We start from the raw sequence: 22,103 nt of genomic DNA, 5'->3' as shown, positions 1-22,103 counted from the left end.
GGCCGCCAAATTGTTTATTTGTTAGAAATGTTGTACAATTAATTCTACAAGCAAAAGAAGTAGAATTTTTGGACATATATTTATATTACAACTTGTTACAAATTGAGACGATCAGATTTTGAAAATCACAAAAACTCTTTGATTAATGTTGAAACGAGACTTCAACGAGACTGAAACCTCACCAGAGCAGATCCTTAAAAGTTTAATAAATTGATAATATTAGGCTTTGTGGGTTTCTTGTGTGGATTTTTGTGCTGGTAAATATGATGTTATGATGTGAACTGGAAAGAGAGATATTGACCTCGGATCCGTCTAAGTAATATCTCTGTTTCTAGTTTATATCACATTATATTCATCAACACAAAAGTCCATCATTATTACTATCCACTGGTGATTGCGTTGAAATTAATCATCAATTGTTCTTACTGGTGTTGCAATCGTGTACACTGTCTCTCACCTATGGTATAATGAGGTCAATTGGTTGATTGGCGCAGTTCCTATATTGTCAGGTGAAATTTTCAATGGGCCTTTCACAGAAGTCTGTCGCATCTGAAGTAAGAAAAGTTATGAACTAAATAAGTCTTAGAATTCATTATTTTTGCAAACCTTAAAGAGCAGATATTTAAATTTCAAAGCGAGTTTCGTATTTTTTCTTTTATCATTGTGACATCATATTAGACATTTCCATCAACTAAGCGGATGTAAGAGTAAATTATTAATGTTAAGTCCAGTGCAGTGGTGGCTGTTACAAAATGAAATTGGTATTCAATGCCTTTAACTTTACTGTTCCTCATTTGTTGTCTAACGTGCATTAACCTATGAAGATTATTCTTTGTGTGCATTTGTGTGTCATTCGATAAGGCATGTGATCCGTAATTATAAGATCTAAGATCGCTGATTTGAGATTACTTTTATCAAATAATTTAAAAAGCGAACATTAAAAAAGAACGATTTTTTTTATAAGTAAAGGGATATTGCACAATATGTATATTGTTTTACTATTCTGTATCTTTCAGTACACTTCTTATGACTTTAAAACAATCTTCTGCTCTCTGTTTGTCAGACAGTACAAGCAAAATTTGCAATGTACAATATATTGTTCTCTGTGTAAAGGCTATCCTTTCCATATACACTGTACCATCGAACACAATTTTGATTAAATTAAAAATAGGAACATGTCATAATTGATAAGTACATTAATCTTTAATCGGAGTAAAATGTGACAGTTAATGGAGTGGAATTTATATTTAAAAAGCGAAGACGGGGAACTCTTGCATAAAACCCCAAATCTTTTTGCCGACCTTTTTTCATGAACTTCAATCAAATCTGATTGAAAAAAAACCTTTTTCCAATTGCGTTTCATGGAAGATCGTGCAACACATCATATTAATGTAACATGATTAGTCCCTACAGATCTGACTTTGTTTTATACAAGAAAAAAAGTCGCCACAAATAAAATTTTTGGGAAAGTGTTTTTCTTGACCCCCAAAAAATTAGAAAAATAGGGATATTTGCATCATTTGCCAACTTTGAAGCCAAATATAAACTTACAGGGTTATCATGAGATACTGTAAAATTAATGTATGACAAGAACGTTATAAGGACAGCTCAGATTGCCAAAAACATAAGTTGAAATCAAGACAGGGAAAAAGTATGACAGCATGAAAATTGCATAATTTTGTCCTTGCAACAGCCAAATACGCTTTTGTTGGATTGTTAAGATAAAAAATTGTTATTATCAACAATACCATTGATACTCATTTTGGTGGAATCTTTTTAAATAAAACTTGTTGATTAAAGGCTTTAAACATAAAACATTTTACTTTCACTACCTGAGATAATATGGTTGCTCAAAGTTGGTCTTTTGGGCTTTTCCAAGGACATTTTGAAGTCCAAATTGAATAATATGTCTTTTTCATTCAAAACTTATTCAGTAAGTGCCGTCTCAAGTGTTTAGATAGTTTTTAATTCAGATTCTATGTAGGCTATAATCACCTAAAAGAGACTACTATATCAAGATATCCCCAAACATAAAAGACGAGAGGTCGATCAAATCCTCATTTAGTGCCAATTTGACTAAACTTCTCTAATTGGTCCTTAAGTTGAAATGTCAAAAATGTGAATATTTATTTTGTGACTAATCAGATTGCAAAATCCTTTGGCGGATATTACCACCATAATGAAGCGCTCTTTATAAAGTGAGATTGAAGTTTCTTTTTGATCAAATATTTGAATAGGTCAGTTTTTTCAATTTTCCATAATGGAACTGGATGGGGGTTGTATAATTTTCAATGAGATAAAGGAATAAAATAAAAGTTCAAGTTCAATTTTATAGCTGAAAATCATCACAGTTCTGATTTATTAACTGGCAAAATGTTCTGACAAACGAATAAAGCATATTCGAAAAATTAAGATTTTTGTATTGCAGATTTATGGACTTAGACATATTTTGGTATTCAGCCAAATTAACGTGATAGGAAGTTTTTACTACTAGATAAGGTGTGCATATTTAAACCGTTTTTACAACAAATTATAAAAATAACAAGTACAAAATATACAAAAATGGAAATAACATATTTTGAAGCATTTGCTTTTTTTATTTTCCGAAATATTAACTACCAAAATGGGTGTTTTGCCAAAAATCTAAGTATAAAAACACTTCAAATTGGCACGATCAGTCAACTTGACATGTTAATATTTAGGTATTTCTAACTAATGTATTATCGATCATGCATTAATATCAAAGAAAATGTAATTCTTTAAGACATAAAACATAAACTGATATAGTTCAGAGAAAGATTTTATAAATGATTACATCTAAAAAAAACAAAAACGGTAATGCTACATGTAGCTAAATTCAAAAGGTTTTCAGCCGTTTTCATCCTTCTTTATTTCTTGGATTGACTGAAAATATTGTATCAATTCAACTTATATGTACTAACCTAAAGTTTGTCTTACTATATACCCAGTTTCATATTTCAAGTATTGCAAAAATAGCAGATATTGTACTTTAAAAGTGGTCAAAAGTGTAATTTCTATATATTTTCTTATTTTTCGGGTGTTGAAAAAATGACTTTCCGAACATATGATTTTTGGCGACTTTTTTCATGGTAAAATACTAAGATCCTCCAACCCAAAAAGCAGAAAACAAATTCTGTTGCAATTATTTGGAGGTTAGGCCTCTATTTTTCGTATTTTTACTGGTGTAGATACTGTTACAGGTGTAACAGCAGGTGTAACAGTATGTACATTTTATTACTCTTTATTAATGAAGCATACTTATACGTACCATATAAAGAATGTAACATCCAGTTACTGTCGGAGTCGTTTTAAAGATGCAATTGATACTCCTTTCGAAGTGGAATGTTCTGAACCCCTCAGCGTATAGTCTCCGTAGCACCTGTAGGTGCTCCATGTAAACTGTCGCTGCACTATCAAATTCGATTCCGTGAAATCTAACAAGCAACTGCTGTACCTTTTCGAGCAGGTTATTGGTTAACATCCATGACAAGAGTTTCGTTTCGTTTCCTCCATTATCAATCGCCATGTAATCAACTTTCACCTAAAGAAACCATTCAGAGAGTCAGTTTTATAAACTCCATCTTTTTATTTGAGTGTTCATTCCTATCTGCCCTTTGTTTTTAAATCAGTATTTGTGGTTTTTATATAAACACTTCTGTCACAAAGTTCCATTGGGAGAATTAATATCAATTCATTAAACTTATAGGAACTGATTAGTGACAATAAGAAACGACAGTGTACCAAAAATATCCAAACTTAATTAAATATTTCAATCAATCAATCTTTTATTAATTAAAAGCCTTTAGACTTATAGGTACAAACATGTATACATTTGTATATTAATTACATTTGTAGATATATTTACAATGTAGTTAGACAGTGGAGAAGGACATCAAATACAAAATTCGCTATACAATAAAATGTAAACGTAATATCAACTTTACTTATATTTTCGACCATCGTCTCTTAAAAGCTAAATACAAGTATTTCCCTAAATTTGATAACTCCCTGACATTTTCTATACCAAGCAATTGTATCAGTTTAAATATAGATGGTTTCCTGTAATAATATTGTTTAATTAATCGGCGCCTGAGATCAATATAAAATGGACAAATCAAAATAATGTGAAACTCATCATCTATATCCCTTAAATTACATTTGTTACAAATTCTGTTTCTTCTTATCACATTTTGATTCCTCCCTATTTCTATATTTTTAAATGAGCAGATATCCTAAACTTGTTAACATTTGTTTGTATTTATTTTCGATCGGTTTGCACAAATAAAATTGTAAACAATGACTATCAATGTTGGTATAATAATCCTTTAGGGGACGTAGTTACATTTGATAATATGTTCTTTAAAGTTATGCGGATTGTTAATAATAGTCACAACAGTCAAAATAAACAGGGAGTGCGGCTGACATGGACACTACTGCACTCTGTATTTCTTCATACTTCTAACACAGTTTTTATCACACTTTAAGCAATTAAGTAAAATAAAACTGTTACTATAGTAGACGACTAATACCCCCACTGCACAATAACTCCATTAATAGGGGGCATAAGGTATGTCTACAGACAGACGGACGGAGAGAAGGACAACCCAATTCCAGTATGCCCTCTTAACTTCGGGGGGGGGGGGGGGGGTATACAAATGTATTTGTTCGTTTAAAACTATAACGTCGTCCATTCTACGTTGCGTTTGACTGTGATACAACGACGCAATAAGGTATGAACAGAACAGTCAAAGTTATTTAGGAAAACAAGTCTTTGCATCATTACAGAAGATTGAAATAGTCTGAAAATGCTCACCGTTTCTTCAACAAACAATTAAGGCATTCTGCATGCATAATATGGAATATCCAGAGGAAGTTTCTGATATATTTGATTATTGTGACTTTAATAGTAGTTCAGTGTAATTTGGTAGCCCTTTATGCCAGCGTTTTACAGGCCCGATATGAGTGTGGAAGTTTCGATATTTTTGTATGTTGACCATGGCCATGGTGAAGTATGTGTGTATGAGAAAGTGGTATTATAGAATGTTAATTATTGTATAATGCATTGTCGTGTGTGTGTAAGTGGCTACCGTATCTATATATAAATTCTACTTTCATTTGCATCTCTATCCTATGTTTCTATTGGTTCTTTCTAAACTGTACTGTCATTAGGCCGGATAGCTATAAAGGCACTTCTATTTCATTAGTCTGGAGAAGATCCTCGAGCTGGTCAGATTCATTCTTCTCTCTTTTCATCTATCCTTTTGTTTATATGTAGAGCGTGTGTGTGTTTGTTCTCGTTAGTAACTATGTATTAGCTGACAGTTGAGATGGTGTGATGTCCCTTTGTCCTGAGACTTACATGTATGTGTCCTTGGTGTGTGTGTAAGTTACAACAGGCGAAGCCGCGGGCTGACCTGCTGTGTGTAAGTACTTTGCATGTGAACCTTGTCGTATTTGTTAATAAAATCTTTAACTGTATTAAGTATATTGTTTCTTTGTCAATACAGAACCCCAAACAGAACCTGAGTATACGAGGCGGACGTAGGTTCAGTCCTTTTACAAGAGTATCCAAGGCTTCTCTGTTATTGAAAAGATGTCGTTTGAATGAAAATTTTATGGACGACGGGCGGCGCATGGCTCACAGCGTACTGTGATAGAACGGGTTTTCTATCTTGTTATATTTGTTATTGCACTCTTCCTAGTCTTTACTTCAGCAACCTGTTTATTTAGCTTTGACCCAAGTTCAGGGAGATACCGTGAGAACAGGTCTTATCTAGGGTGTGTTTGCTGTTTAGCAGACACATTCGTGGGAGGTGTTTATCAGTCACTTGGGTCTTGTCAGTCCGGAAGCGGAAGTTATGTTTAGTGTGGAGTTGTTGTAGCAACGGTTTCACCTAAATATGGTGTTCTGTCCGAACTCAGACCAATCGGAGGTCACCTCGGGATGCGGGGATAATGGGTCCGTATAAAAAGGGCCGCTCCCGAGGGAAACTTTGTCTTGACTTAGGGAATAGGTAGGGAGCAGAGCCACGTCGTGCACTGTCAACAGTGCAACATTTGCGGGGTTTCTGAGCTAGACCACAACGTGGGTCTTTACTTAGAGTGTATCTATAGCTAACGTAGGGTTTGTGTATAATTAGGGGTTGTCAGGGACTTAGGGCTTAGGCATCCTTAGGTATCCTAGTTTACACCGTTGGTTTTATATACCTCTAGAGTTAGGAACACTTGTAGGTGGTTAGTTGGCTCCGTAGGGTGTAAGGCTTTGTTTAGGGAACGTGGTAATCACACAGGACTTAGCTAATTAGGCCTAAAGTTTGGCTACAGTTAATCTTGGATACATTGTAACTGCTTCGGCACTTATATCTCTTATTGTTATCTGTCTTATCGGGCACTATTGTGAATCTTCTATGTAATACTTAATCTACTTGTCTTTTATATAATAAATAGTTATTTGTACCTGTATTTACCTAGTTGAGTTATTGGATTAGTGTCAGTGCTTCCGCTACATCCTAGAGATCGAACCTGTTGAGATACAGGCCTGTAACCTGTGGAGGAAACGGGATCCGGAGAGGATTTGTGACGACTGTGGACTCTGTTGTATACTAAAAATACTATACGATCACGATTTGGGACTTATACATATAACGGGAGCTACAGTCGGATCGCCCCTCCGGGTCTCTTGTGGAAAACCCTCCCTATTACAGTACAAAGACGGACGAAACACGATGACGAAAGGTAATGCTGAAATAAATGTTGAACTATTAACGGTTGTATATAGAATGCTGATTTCTAGGGTTAACCATGAAATAATTTAAAATTAGAAACTTCGAGATTTCTTAAAAATATAGAGAGTCAAATCAAATATACAAATACAAGGGCACTCTTAACAAATTTACCTTTGACTTCAATGCTGATACTGTGTAAACTTTCTCAAAATCAGAGGAGTCTTGAGCGGCTTTTATTGCACTGGAAATATACCACAACTCTGTATATTGTGCTAACTAGTAACAGGCGTAAACAGAAATTAGTTATGTGAAATACAAGAAATGACATTCAGTTATAAAGAATGGTTAACACAGATGACTTCATTGAAGTTATAAGCCACCACAATTTAATTTATCGAAGACAGAGGTATCCGAGTTCATGATAATACAGGGTTGATCTATTAATCAATTTAATTTTAATGAACAAATACAAAATAGTGAACAGGATAATATAGAATATATATTTCTTGATACTTTTAGATTTGACGATAATCAAGACACGAAGCTTAGGTTATCGAATCAAAAACTTCAAAATATAGGAAAGGCGTACTTACATAATTATTTTGTATGTTAAGTCACAAGTGTTTGACGTTCTGTCAATATTATATACTGTACCACAAATATAAATACCTTCTATAAGATATAAAACACTACAGCATTTATATATTTTTTTATATATATTATTGACAGAACGTCAAACTCCTGTGATGTCGTTTACCTATTTAGTATCACGTTTCTCTCGCATTGGTAATCCTTTTTTAGTTCATCGAAAAAAGCGTTGTTGATTTCTTTATCACTAGATCTGAACAAAGTGACAATCAATCAATAAACATGAAATTTGTTTTTTCTTAAAATGTACGTTATTTGTCCAATTCCATGTTCTGAAAAAGTCTTCCTATAAAATTATTTGTGTTGAATAATAACAGGTTATATGAAAACAGAGACATTGTTTCCTAAAAAAAACTTTCCCGAGAAAGACGAATCTGCATATGGATTTTATAACTGATTAGTTAATTGAGATTTTTTTTTGGCTATAGCAGCTTTGAGGTATTTTGCTAAGTTTTTTAATTCTTAAATAATTTTAACAAAGTTATAATTTATACATACTTGAATTTTGAGTATTAATAAACATGGATATAAACAGACAACATCACTGACAGACATTATACTTACGTTATCATATAAGACACACACGGATGAGAAAAATCATCCTGGACAACATCACAGGTATAAAACCCGTTTTTTACTCCTCCATAAACTCTCTTCACGGGACAAAATATTTGTAGTGTGTTCACGTAACTGAAAAAATAAAATAAGAAATAAAAATATCCATACAAATGTGCTTTGGTATTTGTATACTAACATAATAAAACATATCTATGCATGTATATGCACATCCTCGATCACTTACTATCTCTACAGCCCTGGACTATCTCACAGAAAAAACGAAGGCAGCTCAGAGGAAAAAATCTGAACCAATCATAGGCCAGCAAAATTTCCTTTGAAGACTACAGAGAGAGCGAAGCTAAACTTCAAAGCCACACAGTCAAGCACACAGTGTACCGATATACGGCTCTTTTGATGTGCATCGAAGCACTAAATTACCTGTTCTGTTGCCTCCAGTTTTATTATGATATAGTCCAAGGGTGTAGATATCGTAAGTGATCGGAACCCCTGTAGTATCGAGGATGGTATATGCATTATTACAAAACAACATTATAACATCTTGTTCTTTCACTTTAGGACATTTTTTTTCAAAGTCAAGACAAATGGAAAAAAGGATTAAATCTAATATTGAAATCAATTGACTCACATTGATAAACTCTCTGTTTATAGGTTTAATTCCTTATGTTATGCATATATTGCCAATGCCAAGCTCTAAAACGTAACCAAACCATGCAAAGAAAACAATATAAAGTTTCAAATTATTTTACCGTCAATTTGTTTTATAGGTTTCTCTGGATTTCAGTAATAAGACTAAAACGTAAATTACATTTGAATGTAAATTCCAATCAAGGAAGCCTTACGAAAGACAAATGTAAGTTCGCGCAATGTTTGTTATTCGAAACGGCTATTTTATCAAATTTCCTTTTTTTAGAATACATTTTATTTCTTTGCTTTTTAAAAAAAAATAATTTCAAATACTTTAAGCAGATCAAAATATATGGTAACTTAATTGTCTAAATTATATATATTTTACATAAAAATACATGTATTTAAAAAACACAAATATGTACGTGCACATTATTAAATAACTTTTAAATAATTTAAAAGTTGTAACCAAAGGCACATATAATTAATAAAGCGGAATTCAAATGCACTTTGGATTGTTTCAATTTGTTGTTAATAAGTTTATTTACTTATTTACGAAATATATACCCATAAGTCAATGGAATTAAATTTTCACTTGTATGATATTCTTGCACAGGTTTGTATTTTTTCAGAACTTACAGTACAGAATAAATTTTAAAAAAAAAAGACGAAAAAAAAACAACAGAATTAGCTATAGTTACATATAGTTTTATTGGGGTATAAATTTCAAAAGGTCTCGAGACAAAAATCATAAAAGTGTCAAGATCTATTTATATCCCGATTAACCTACATTTTATAACCGCTGTAAAGGTGGTGTTCAAGCTAATGTTAAAAATCGCATAGAAACTGCACACAGCTTTTTTTTTTTTTAACTCGGCATACCGAAAGTACTACTCGTTGTACCTTTAAATTGAGGCTACTTTTTCCGTTTGTGATTTCTAAAAGGCCAAAAGGGCCTGAAATCTTTGTGTCCATTACCAATAAAAATACTTTCACAAATATGTCAAAATAGGTCATCCTTTGTTAAAATTCTGCATCTTTTATTCATTAATTATTTCAGTAGATCGTATACTTTATATCACAGTCAATTGTTTCAGTTTTTGAACGGAAAATTTTGTTTTTATAAATTATTTTAACAAAAAATTGATACTTTTTGGAAAACAAAATATTGCTCTTCGTCATCTCATTTCACCCTATTAAAGGAGGTGTCCACAATTTGCATTAAAAATGCTCTCAGGACATTCATTGTCTATGTGTTAATTAGTTTCAAAATTCAAATCTGGGAAAACAGTTTTTGAGTGATTAAAACAGGTTGTAGGTAGGAACAGAACTCTGTTAAGATACCTAGCTGACCATTTCCAGTTTCAGATTAAAGAATCGAGTAAATTTGAGTGTATAGTAATAATTTTGGATGCTGAGTATAATGGCAAGTTTCGAAAGTATTGGTTGCCATGGTAACGAAATGCTGAAGTTTCAACCAATCAGAGTAGTTAATTTTTTTTACCATTGAAAACCAAGCATTTCGAAAGTGTTCATGTGTTATTTAGCATACTTTATAACCCCTATATACCAATTATCACTATGTGTTGTTTTATTATGGTAAATATGGTCAATTTTGAATTTACAGTCACCTAGGACAAATTTCATTTTTTTAGAAAATACTCTGTGCTACATTTCAGCCTTTGAAATCCTATTTTCCCGTATTTCAATATTTTTCAAAAAAGTATCTGCTATAAGATTATGCATATGCCTTTTTTTAAATGATTTAAAAGTGTGAACAAAATCGATGACATGCCAAATATTTGGTACAAACCAAATATCATTAATTTATACATTGTATTTTTTGCTTGAAAACTCAATTTTTAGTCATAATATTAAGTAAATATATTATAAATGGATACACAATTTAGAATGAAATATCTTTCATTGAAAAAAAAAATAAAAAAAAAAATAAAATGTGTTCAAAAGGTGGCCACAAGGGGTCTCCCTTATTTTGCTCTTGGTGGATGTGCAATCCCATATATGGCATAGTGTCATAGAATTTTTGGGACGCAATTAATAATTTTTTATATATTTTATCTTGAAGTAAAATAAGAAGCCAAACTTTTCAATGTTGTAATTGTGTAAATTAAGTAACTTTTATAACCGAAAAAAACGTTTATTCGTATGTTCCTGTATTTGATAGAGAAAAATAGCAATCGTCAGCGGTAAAGTATTTGTATTGAATGCATAATATTGTTAAGTGAGCTTTTGTTTAGGTTGCAATGTTTTATAGATAATTTTGCAAAATTTCTCAATTTTCCTCGAAATTCTTCCAAAAAACATTAAGTGTACTAACATTTTTATGAATTGATGGATAACATGTACAATTTTGTATCAGACGTAATACATGTATGATTATGTTGAAGTAAGGAGCTGTTTTTTCCCGTAACAAACGGATTCGTTATGGACAGACTATCAAATGCTATGTTCTGTTGGCGATCCCTTTTTCGTGTACGCTTATATGAGTATCAACTCGCATTTCATTATTATGAACAGCTTATTTTGTAAATTTACTTGCAGTGCTCCTTGTGATAGTTCCTTACGCAATACGCAATGAGTATTTCTATTTTGTATGCTGATTTAGCTATGCTCTTTTCGATTGTATAAGATTAAAGGAACAATTCAATTAGGCTAATTCTGTTACATAATCACGAAGCAAAATATGACATAAATATATTGTTCTATATTCCTTATGGAACATATAACAAGAAATATTGACAAATTCCACGACATTTGTAAGTATTTTGATTGATACCGTTGAAATTCCAAATCGTTGATCAATACGATTAAGCAGGTATAACATGTATGTTGTACCCATACCCGAGTCAAAGTCACGTACAAGTTCGTTAATCAAATACAATATAATACAACTGAGGAGTTGGTGAATTTATATTTAGACAAGAATATGCACCTAATAACGTAAACACACTACTGTAAGAGCGATATGAGTATTTCTAGACAAAAAAAAATCATTTCTACACAGGCAAGGGCCAGGGTTCGGTCCCAAGACATCTGACCACTATGTGTAATAGCGGACAGCAAGCAAGTTTGAACATTTCAAATACATTTCACTAAAGTGGGCTTTTCTGGCATATCAGAGTAAAACCGATATATATACAAATTTTAATGTAATCTTAGATTGAATTGTCCCTTTAATGATTTTTAAAACTATACGGAAAACCAAATGCATGTACTGAAAAAATGAATACATTTTATAGAAAGAAAATGTTTTGAAATATATATATAAAAAAGAGAGTAATTTGAAAATACATGTATGCATAAGCAAGTTTTTCTAGCGAAATTTGACGCTAGGTTGGTAAAGGTATTTAAATCAAGATCACAGTAAGTTAGAAGTTGTAGGTGAAAATGTCCTCGTCATTAAACGTATTTTCAGTGTGAATTAGTTCTCTACCGTTATGAAGACCCAGTTAACTCCAGCTGTATGCCGTTTACTTGTATCACTTTTAACTATTTATCTCTTTTGTTTTGGTACGATATTCCATCTAAAAACATCCCTCTTAAATTACCTGAAGTACAAATGTGATAGTTCGCCAATGGACAGCGTCTTTAGAGTTGATACCTCAGGAATTGGATTCTGAAAAACAGCATACTTGGTAATTGTATTAAAAACATCGAAGACAATGGAAAAAATCCAAATCATATTTAAAAGAGTTATGTTAATTGAATTTGTAGTCTTAAAGGGACAATTCACTCAGGCTAATTCTTTTACATAACCAAGAAGCAAAATGTGGCATAAATGTGTTGTTCTACATTTCTTATGAAACATATAGCATAACATATTGACAAATTCCAAGTCATTGTTTAGTATTTTAATTGATGCCGTTGTAATTACAAATCGTTGATCAATACGATTAAGCAAGTACAATATGTACGCTGTACCCATACCTGAGCCAAAGTCATGCACGTTAAACAAATGAACTACATACCACTTGAGGATGTGATGAAACGGTTTTTTAGACAAGACAAATCACATAATAAGGTAAACACACTACTGTCAGAGCGATTGGAGCAGTTCTAGACAAAAGTAGCATTACTCTACGAACAAGGGACAGGGTTCGGCATACAAGATGTTCGACCACAATGTGTAATGGCGGACAGCGAGCGAGTTTGAACATCTCACACGCATTTCACCACCATGGGTGTTTCTGGCATATCACAGTAAAACGACTGATCTAATTTCCATTAGAAATAGGTTTTTTCCGATATATGTACAAATTCTAATGTTCTCTTAGACTGAATTGTCCCTTTAACAAATAACGATATTTTTATTCAAACCTATGCGAAAATAATATTGTTATATTCATTGTTTGAATAAAATATACGTTTAGCCATTCGCGCAGATCATATCCTAACCAACCTAATTAAATTTAGACTTGTAAGTTCTCTCCACTATAATGTCCTAAGTTATGCTCCGATACTTATTTTGCAGCATAATGTAGAACATTGTAGTGGAGCGAAATTACAAGTCCAATTTTAATTAGATTGTATTCTAACTGAAATAGCCATACATATGCTTTGTAGTAGATATGTCTAATAACCGTCGACATTATCCATTAACCTATACATAGTTGTATAGTTTGCATTTTTGTCATTACATTTCAATATTTTGATGATTGGCTTTCTCTTTCACTTCGTTTTTATAGAACTTGTAATCTTTAATAACTTAATTTCAAACGACGATTGTTGATCACGTGTATTTATTCTTTACGTTAGTGCACTTGAAATTCTTCCAGTACACATATATAAAGACTAGCGACAAACGCATATGAGACAAGTGCTTGAACCAAAAATATAATTGTAGGCATAAAGCTTCAAACTACGCATGGTCATGCTTAAGGCTGAAATTATCAAGATCAACTAATCAATATTAGTATATTTGTAACATAGCAAGTTTCCGGCATCAATGTATCAAAACCACACTCGCACAAACAGACTTCTAAAGGTATAACAACAAGTGGAAAAAGAAAACGATTTTATAGTTTAAAAAATCGAAATTAAATGCAATTTATATTTTCACTTTGAATTTTGAAATGGTGTTTATTTCTCTAAATGAATTCTATTTTCCATCTATTTAATGCATAAATGCTTGGTGTGGTGTTGATTTTTTGACCGATGTTTGTATTTTCAATCTGTTTTAATGCACCTGGTTTGGCCATGTCAAAACCGTCTTCTTCCGTAGAACATAATTCAATACGCTCTGTGCCGAGGCGGCTACTTGATGGGTGTCAGATGCTTGTCTTATGTGAAATATCACCAGTATACAGGCGACAATGGCCAGTGTGAAAATGATGGTTTTCTTTTGAGTACGTGGAGGCATGATCGTTGACTTCCCTGATCTGATCAATATCTATAAATAAAAAAAACGATGCATTATCATTATTTACGAGGATTTTTACCAATAATATTTACATTTTATTTTATTTTGAACTTTGTAATGGTGTTGATATATTTAAATCGATGTTGTTGTTTTTTATTGTCGATCTGTTTTAATACATAAATTGTACAATTTTTCCGATTGCATTCATTTGATCAATATTCATACTTCGTATCATAATTTTCTCGTAACTCTAGTAACTCCAAGTTCTCTAAGAAAATATATCCGCCTACAGAACAAAAATGCCACGAGTCTTAACTGGAGTTAGTGGAAAACATAGTGTCTACTTGAGATAACAGCATTTAAAATGAAGATAATGGTATTATCACCAAGTTGAGAGAATGAATTTTCATGTTAACCATTGATGATATGCTTACTACTCTAATCAAAAAAGTATAACGATTAAGAGATATCGCCCTTTGGCTAAATGCTACATCAAGAACTGTAAACAAGTTTAAAATTCACTACCACAGATATTCTTTATTTGTTCGACATCCCTTTCATTGTAACCTTCTAACCTATATGATTCATAGTAATTGTCGAATATTGATTATCACCTATTTACTTGTACCATCTACACATGCAGACTTTGATATCTGAGATATCGATTTCATTGTTTAAAAAACTGCATAAATTATATAAATACTTCGGCCTATAATGTTATTTTAATACCTAGTTTGGGTGTACATATTTTATAATCTGACACTGACGTATTGTCTTTTTACTTAGTACTTTGATTCAAAATATTATAGCCTAATACTTATGATTTTTTATGTATACATATAATTTTATCTCTGAGAATTGTCTTTTGTTAATCTAAATTCCATATTTTAGAATATATATGAATTTGAAACATATTTTCAACCAGCACATTCCAAAAGTATTTTTTTTTCAAATTTAAATAAACCTATACAAATATACTGTAAACAACATTGTGAACTTGATGAGCCAAAACCTATCTGTTGACAATGATTCTGTATCAGTCTATTTCAAGATATACAATTATCAAATTATTGCTTTACTGAGGCAATACCTCTCTTTGCAAAATCTACCACATCTATTTTCTTCGCTTAACATATTGTTTTTCCCTTTTGTTGAGAGGAAACCTTAAAATTATAGTACAGTGTCTACACAGTAGTATTTATATTGTAATTCAACAACGCGTTAACTTTATGTAGAATAATTTCTACCGTGCACAAAGCTAATTCACTTTAAGTCTACAATTGTAAATGCTAGAGTATTGTCATCTTGTCTTTTATTTGTAACTGGCAATTATAAGTCAATAAATTGGATATATTAGAAGCTGAATTGAGTGATAAGGATATTATATGTTTAACTGAAAGCCATCTTAATGATACTATTAATGATGATTACCTAATACTTGGGCAATTTTTTAATCAAATTTTCAGAAGATACCGTATTCTGCGCCCTGGGGATGGCGTTATGATATATTGTAAAGACAATATCATTATGAGAAGAAGGCTAGATCTTGAGTCGCCCGATTTAGAGTTATAATGGACAGAAGCTACAGTCAACAATAATAAAGTACTTCTTGGGTGCATTTATAGACCCCCTGATAGTAATGTTAACTATTGGGGAAAGCTTGATAATTTATTGGATCATGTAATTCATGATTCTAAACAAATAAATGCAGACATCATTATCACTGGATATATCAATGTCAATATGACTAACATTCAACCAATTCACATCTAAAAAGACTTTTAAATTAATATGATATGTACAATTATATAAAAGAGCCTACAAGAATAACTCAGGAATCTTCTACCTCTGTTGATATTGTCCTTACTAATAATGATAGAATTGTAAAAAAAACCTGGTATCTCCTCCAATTTGTAGTGACCACTCTATAATCAATTTCAATGTTTCATATCTTACATATAGAAATCATGGATATGCAAAAAATGTTTATATTTATAATAATGCTGACATTGTTAAAATGAATCGCATGATGGACAGCATAGATCGGTAAGCATCAATGCAGAACAGGATGTTAAGCCATGGATGTCAAGCGAGATAAGGTTAAAACTCAGACAGAGGAATAGAATTCATAAAAAAGCAGTACAGACCTACAACCCAGAGCACTGGACAACCTTTAGAAATACCATAAATGAAATTATCCAACTCATACGTAACACTAAAGAAAGTTACATGAAGAACTTCGAAAACTCCTTAAATGACCCACATTTTTCAACATCTAAATGGTGGAAAACAGCAAAAACATTCCTGAAAATTAATAACAAATTACCCGGTATTCCACCATTACACCATAACAATACTGTTTTGTTCCATCTTCTTGATAAAGCAGAATGACTTGTTGACTATTTTACTGCCATATCAACATCCTCCTCTTGTTCCTGAGTCACTCATTATACTAACTAACATTTTTATTTCATGAGCAGGTTGTGAGGGACCAACTCAACATACTTAATGATAAGAAACCTGCAGGGCCAGATGATATTATTCCAAAAGTTATAAAACTTCTATCCCGGTCAGTGATTACTCCATTGACTCTATTATTTAATAAAACCATGACATCTGGTTCTATTTTTCCGTCTTGGAAAATGGCTAAAGTTAATGCTATTTACGAAGGTAAAGGTCATATAAATGATGTTTCTAACTACCGTCCAATATCTATTACTTTAGAAGATTTTAGAAGAGATTATATTCAAACATTTATATAACCATTTGCTGGAATATGAATTATCATCAATATACCAGTCTGGATTCATTCCTGATGACTCTACTGTTTATCAACTATTATCCATGTATAATACTATTATTCAAAAAATTGATGAAGGTCTTGAAAATAGATAAGTATTTTGTGATGTAAGCAAGGCTTTTGATCGTGTACGGCATCCTGACTTAAATTTGAACTTGAAAAATATGGTATTAAGGATAATCTCCTTAATTGGTTTAGAAACTACTTAAGTAATCGTAAACTTAGAGTTATGACTGAAGGCTTCTACTCGTCATATAGACAGGTAAGTGCTGGTGTCCCCAATGAATCAGTTCTCGGTCTTTTTCTATTTCTGATATATATAAATGATATAACTAAATGTATAACAAATGAAAAACGACTTTTTGCTGATGATAGATCTCTTTTTAAAGTAATAGACACTACTCCGCTAGAAGCAGCTACTAGTCTGTCTAATGACTTAGAAAATATAAATGTATGGTTCAAGAAATGGGATATAAAGTTAAATCCTTCAAAAACAGAATCTGTAACTTTTAGTCAGAAAAGAAATATTATCATTCCTGATATTGTTTTTCAAACTGAAACTGTGGAAAATGTATCTAATCATAACCATCTTGGTGTTTTCTTCTCTGAAGATGGTAAGTGGCTTCACCATATAAATTTTATCTATAATAAAGCAAGTAAGCGTATTAACTTACTCAAGTCTGCTAAATATAGTCGCAAAACACTCATCACAACATGTAATGCTTATATAAGACCCCTACATGAATATGGTGACATCGTTTTTGATAACTGTAATCAACAGGAGGTAGCATTAATTGAATCAATTCAATTAGATGCAGCTAGAGTTATTACAGGACTGCGCAAGGGAACCTCGCACTATAAACTGTATTCTGAACTTGATTTGGACACCCTTGCTACAAGACAAAAAACACAGACTAATTCTCTTGTACACAATTATTACAGGAGCTGCTCCCACTTACTTAACAGAATTGATTGAACCCTTTTTAAATAATGTAAATCCATATTTATTAAGAGAAACGAATCTTTACAATACCTTTATGCAGGACAACTGCATATTCAAAAAAGTTTTTTTACCATCTACAATTAGAGATTATAATGAACTTGCAGCAAGGTTTGACTTAACTAATATCACATCATTACATCAATTTAAACAACTCCTAAAAAGATATGTACGTGACATTACCACAGACACAACTAGGAACACTACATTTGTAAACACAGGTGATAGGAAATATGATATTTTATTATGTCAACTTATAAATTCTTGAAGTAATCTTAATTCTGGTCTTTATAGGGACCATCTTACTGAATCACCAACTTGAAGCTGTGGTAATGCTGATGAAACAGTACAACATTATTTCTTTGACTGTGTGAAACATGATAATCCACAGAGAACTTTACAAGATAAATTATATGATGATAATCACAACCACTACAATCTAGATAGGATTCTATCAGGTTGTTGTGAATGTGATGATCAGGCCAATAGATATATATTTGAGTGTACTATTGAGTTTGTAAGATCCACAAATAGATTTCCGAGCATATAATACAGTACATAAAAACAGTTCTGTTAATATTTCACTTTAAACATGTAATGTAAAATACAATATAAATACATTGACTGTGCTACACAATAGCAAATGATCATTTCACAGTGCCTCTGATCACTGGTTGCCATTCCTCCGTATGGATCTAATGGGTGATTTGTTTGATATTTTGACTATTTTATACTTGTATGCATAATGTAGTAATTATAATAATTACTATGCAGTGTTGTTTAGGTGATAACTAAATTTTTTTTTTTAGTTATAAACATTAATATGAATTTTCTGGTGATGGATTAATTCAATCATCATCTTAAAATTATGTCCTATATTTTCTAACACTATCAATATATAACAGTTAAATGTAGTTATATATATCTTATATATCTTGTTATGTACTAGTAGTTACTTAGGGAGATAACTTATATAGGCTACGCCTGTTGTTCGATCCCTTTTCGAATAATAATTGAAATAAAATTTGTTGAAATTGAAAGTCAATTGTCTATGATCATCTTAACACAATTTGATGATGTTTGGTAATGATCTATATTTTGTATTATGACTTCTCTCTGGGAAAGAATAAATACAATGTCAAAACTTAATCGGCTGTCTCCTCATAATTTACAGAGTTTACACAATTCATGAACCCAACAAAACTCGGTGAACCCCATCCTCCATCCCCCTCGGGCGCCCTGCAACCACAATAGATACTTGATTTGATATACTTTTTTCAGATATCATTACATATAATCCTTGTACACATCTATAGACAGTGGCGTCGCTTACTGGAAAATAATGAATAAGCAAATTAGCGTGTGAGTTCGGGGGGGGGGGGTCCGGGGTATCCTCTGGAAAAATATTACGATTTAGAATGCATGACATGAGTTTTAAGATATATTTTGATGATTTTGCGAGCGCCGATTTTGCCCCCGGCAATTGCGTGATTTTGGAGTTTGAGAGGGGTCCGGGGGTTTTCCCGGGAAAATTTTCGATTTAGAATGGCTGAGATGAGTTTTACGATGTATTTTGGTGAATTTGAGAGCGCCGAAGGCGCGAGATTTTGTTGGTTGGAAGGTCCGGGGGTCTCCCTCGAGCAAAAATATTATGATTTTGAACAGCTGAGATGAGATTTACAATGTCTTTTGATGATTTTAAGGCGTTCTTAACACGGTAATTATTCTATTTAAATTTACAATGTAACTCCATTTAGAAATGATAACTGTGATTGTCGTCATACAGTAACTGTACCATACCAGATTCACACCATCGTCACATTGTTGTGTAACTCAAAATAATAATGAATTGATTGTCTTGCTAAGACATATAAACAAATTAATCTATTAAGAAACATTTTTTTGAAATATACTGAGCGTCGATAAAAACGCAACACTGTTACAATATGCAAAATTTAATGGTTAAAAAAAATACAGAATATTCCATTACAAAGGTATACATTTCGAGAGTCGTTTCCTACCAGTGAGTTAGTCCAAGATAGCCCGTGAATGGGGATGATGCAAGCGTTTCAACGCTACCCCCAAAATTAATTTTCACACTTTCAATATCTGATGTGGCCACCATTTGCCTCCACACAAGCATGACACGTGGCATGGACCGAAGCAGACGCTGAATTCTAACTGGCTGAATGTTCCTCCACTTCTCCTGAAGAGCAATTTCAAGGTTACGTCGATTTTACGGTTGGGGCTGACGTCGTTTCACAGCTTGACCTAACTGGTCCCACAAGTGTTCAATCGGACTGAGGTCAGGGTAGAAGGCAGGCCAGGGCAGTGTTTGAATGTTTTGTTGATTAAGGAAGTCTGTGGTCAACGAGCATTGTCTTGCTGTATAATGTCGACGTCGAGATGATTACGAATGAACGGTACAACGGTTTGTAGGACTTCGTCGATGTAACTCCGTGCCGTCAAATTACCGTCCACAATATCAAGGGGCGTCCTGCGGTCGAAGGATATCCCTCCCCACACTATGAAACTGCAACCACCCCAACGGTCACATTCGCGGACGCATGAATCGACGTAACGCTCTCCCCGTTATCTCGACACGCGAATTCTACCGTCACTTTTACGGAGGTGGAAGCGGGATTCATCCGTGAACAGTACGCGTCTCTATTGGCGCATGAGCCAACGTCGATGCCTCCGAGTCCACGGCCGGCGATTTTGATCCGACGTCACTCATTGCCTCTCATGGCGCAGTCTATCATTCAGAGAACCCGTTTGAACTTATCGCTGATGAAGTCTCACAATAGTAGAAGGCGAACATCCCATTCTACGCGCAATTTCACGCAGCGGAATTCCGCCTGCCAACATACCCCTATCTTCGTGACGCTGGGTATCTGTAAGTCGTGGCATCGTTTTCCAAACTAAAAGGCGTTTTCAAAATCTGAATCTGGAAAATAGCGCGCATTGATACCGAGTGCACGTGCAGATAGGTACTTTTCCAACAATCGACCGCTTCACGGCCCGAGAGCAAGCTCAGTCATGCGAATCATTATTGTATACATAGTTAAGGTGCTCAAAGTTTTACGTTATGAATTTGTTTGATATGAACAAAAAAAAATAATTGAAAAATATTCAATTAAAAAGTGTTGCGTTTTCATCGGCGCTTAGTTTAGTACAATCCCGATGGGCATTTTAGTCTAGTTCGTGTGTATTGAATTTGCATTACTAAAGGTTTAAACATTACGTGCTTGAACGTTTTAGGAAACGCGTCGCGCAGCTGAACATTTTCTAAAATGTAGTACAAAAAATGTGCAGGGGGACCCTTTTTTCTTTCAAATGTGCATTTTTAGAACATTTCACTCGGTGAAAATGTGTGTGTGGGGGGGGGGGGGGGGGGGGGGGGGGGGGGAAAAAAAAAAAGTTTGCCCGCCTTCCCCCGCTTCCTATGTCCCTGTATTGGAAATGACTGACAGGCTTCCAATTTCAGCCTATTGACTACACAACATACTGTAAAACATTAAGATAAAAGTCATTTGAAGAATAACGCATCGGTCATTCAATGCATACATTGACTGTACAGTATATTGATGGATGAACCAATAGCCAGATTACAGGTAGAACTGGAAATATTGTGTGATTTGAATTAATTCCCACGAATCAATAAATGTTGGCGGCAGCTTCATGAGGTCAAAGGGTCATCCTTTTATGTGTCTGATTTTATTCTGGTGTTCATCTGATTAAACATGGATTAGTGATTTTGTATATTCGAAACTTTCCACTGTGATGCGTATTGCGTGTTTGCAGCCTATATATTACTTTAGTCACTGTCTTCTAACAACGCTGGCGGTTTCAACTAACTCATTACAAGTTTAGATTTTTTACATGTAAATCGGGGAATAACTTCAGTGAGGTTATTTTACAGGGTGAATTACACAGGGAACTGCTCAGATATTGTTCGCAAATTTGTCTAGCGTGTAAAGCGCTTTATCCTTCGTTTCAATCTATTGCTCTGTTTACATTTATTTATAGAATATTCAAAACCATTCTTCGGTAAAGATATTTATTTCTTTTTCCTTCAAAACTACATACGGATTTTAGTTCACAAAGGACACAAAAAGTACAGGATTTTACAGCACTGTGATTTTCACTGACAAACCCTTGATATTATAATTATCAGGGTAATGTCCAATTGCTTATGTATGTTAACTATGATTCTGGACTCCGGCAACAGCTTGGTCCTTTAGTTCAACATAATACTTGTTGACCTCAAACTCAGTCAAAACTGTATACTGTCATCGCATCCACATTGTTTTACTCTGGATACGT

The 22,103-nt window shown here is 33.2% G+C and overlaps 1 protein-coding gene across 1 annotated transcript in view; it reads right to left on the bottom strand.

Moving 5' to 3' along the window:
* Nucleotides 1-22,103, bottom strand: part of LOC138327581 (uncharacterized) — a 79,500-nt gene that overhangs the window by 11,372 nt on the left and 46,025 nt on the right. The window contains exons 2-8 of the mRNA XM_069273777.1: nt 13,804-14,007; nt 12,167-12,234; nt 7,959-8,084; nt 7,504-7,587; nt 6,918-6,987; nt 3,290-3,562; nt 458-549 (exon numbers count right to left, since the gene is read on the bottom strand). Coding sequence (XP_069129878.1) covers nt 458-549; nt 3,290-3,562; nt 6,918-6,987; nt 7,504-7,587; nt 7,959-8,084; nt 12,167-12,234; nt 13,804-13,977 — 887 coding nt within the window. The 5' untranslated portion in view covers nt 13,978-14,007. The remainder of the gene's footprint in view (nt 1-457; nt 550-3,289; nt 3,563-6,917; nt 6,988-7,503; nt 7,588-7,958; nt 8,085-12,166; nt 12,235-13,803; nt 14,008-22,103) is intronic.

This window comes from Argopecten irradians, chromosome 7, assembly GCF_041381155.1.
Source record: "Argopecten irradians isolate NY chromosome 7, Ai_NY, whole genome shotgun sequence".
NCBI classification, from domain to species: Eukaryota; Metazoa; Mollusca; class Bivalvia; order Pectinida; family Pectinidae; genus Argopecten; species Argopecten irradians.
This window is presented reverse-complemented; position numbering and strand designations above follow the sequence as displayed.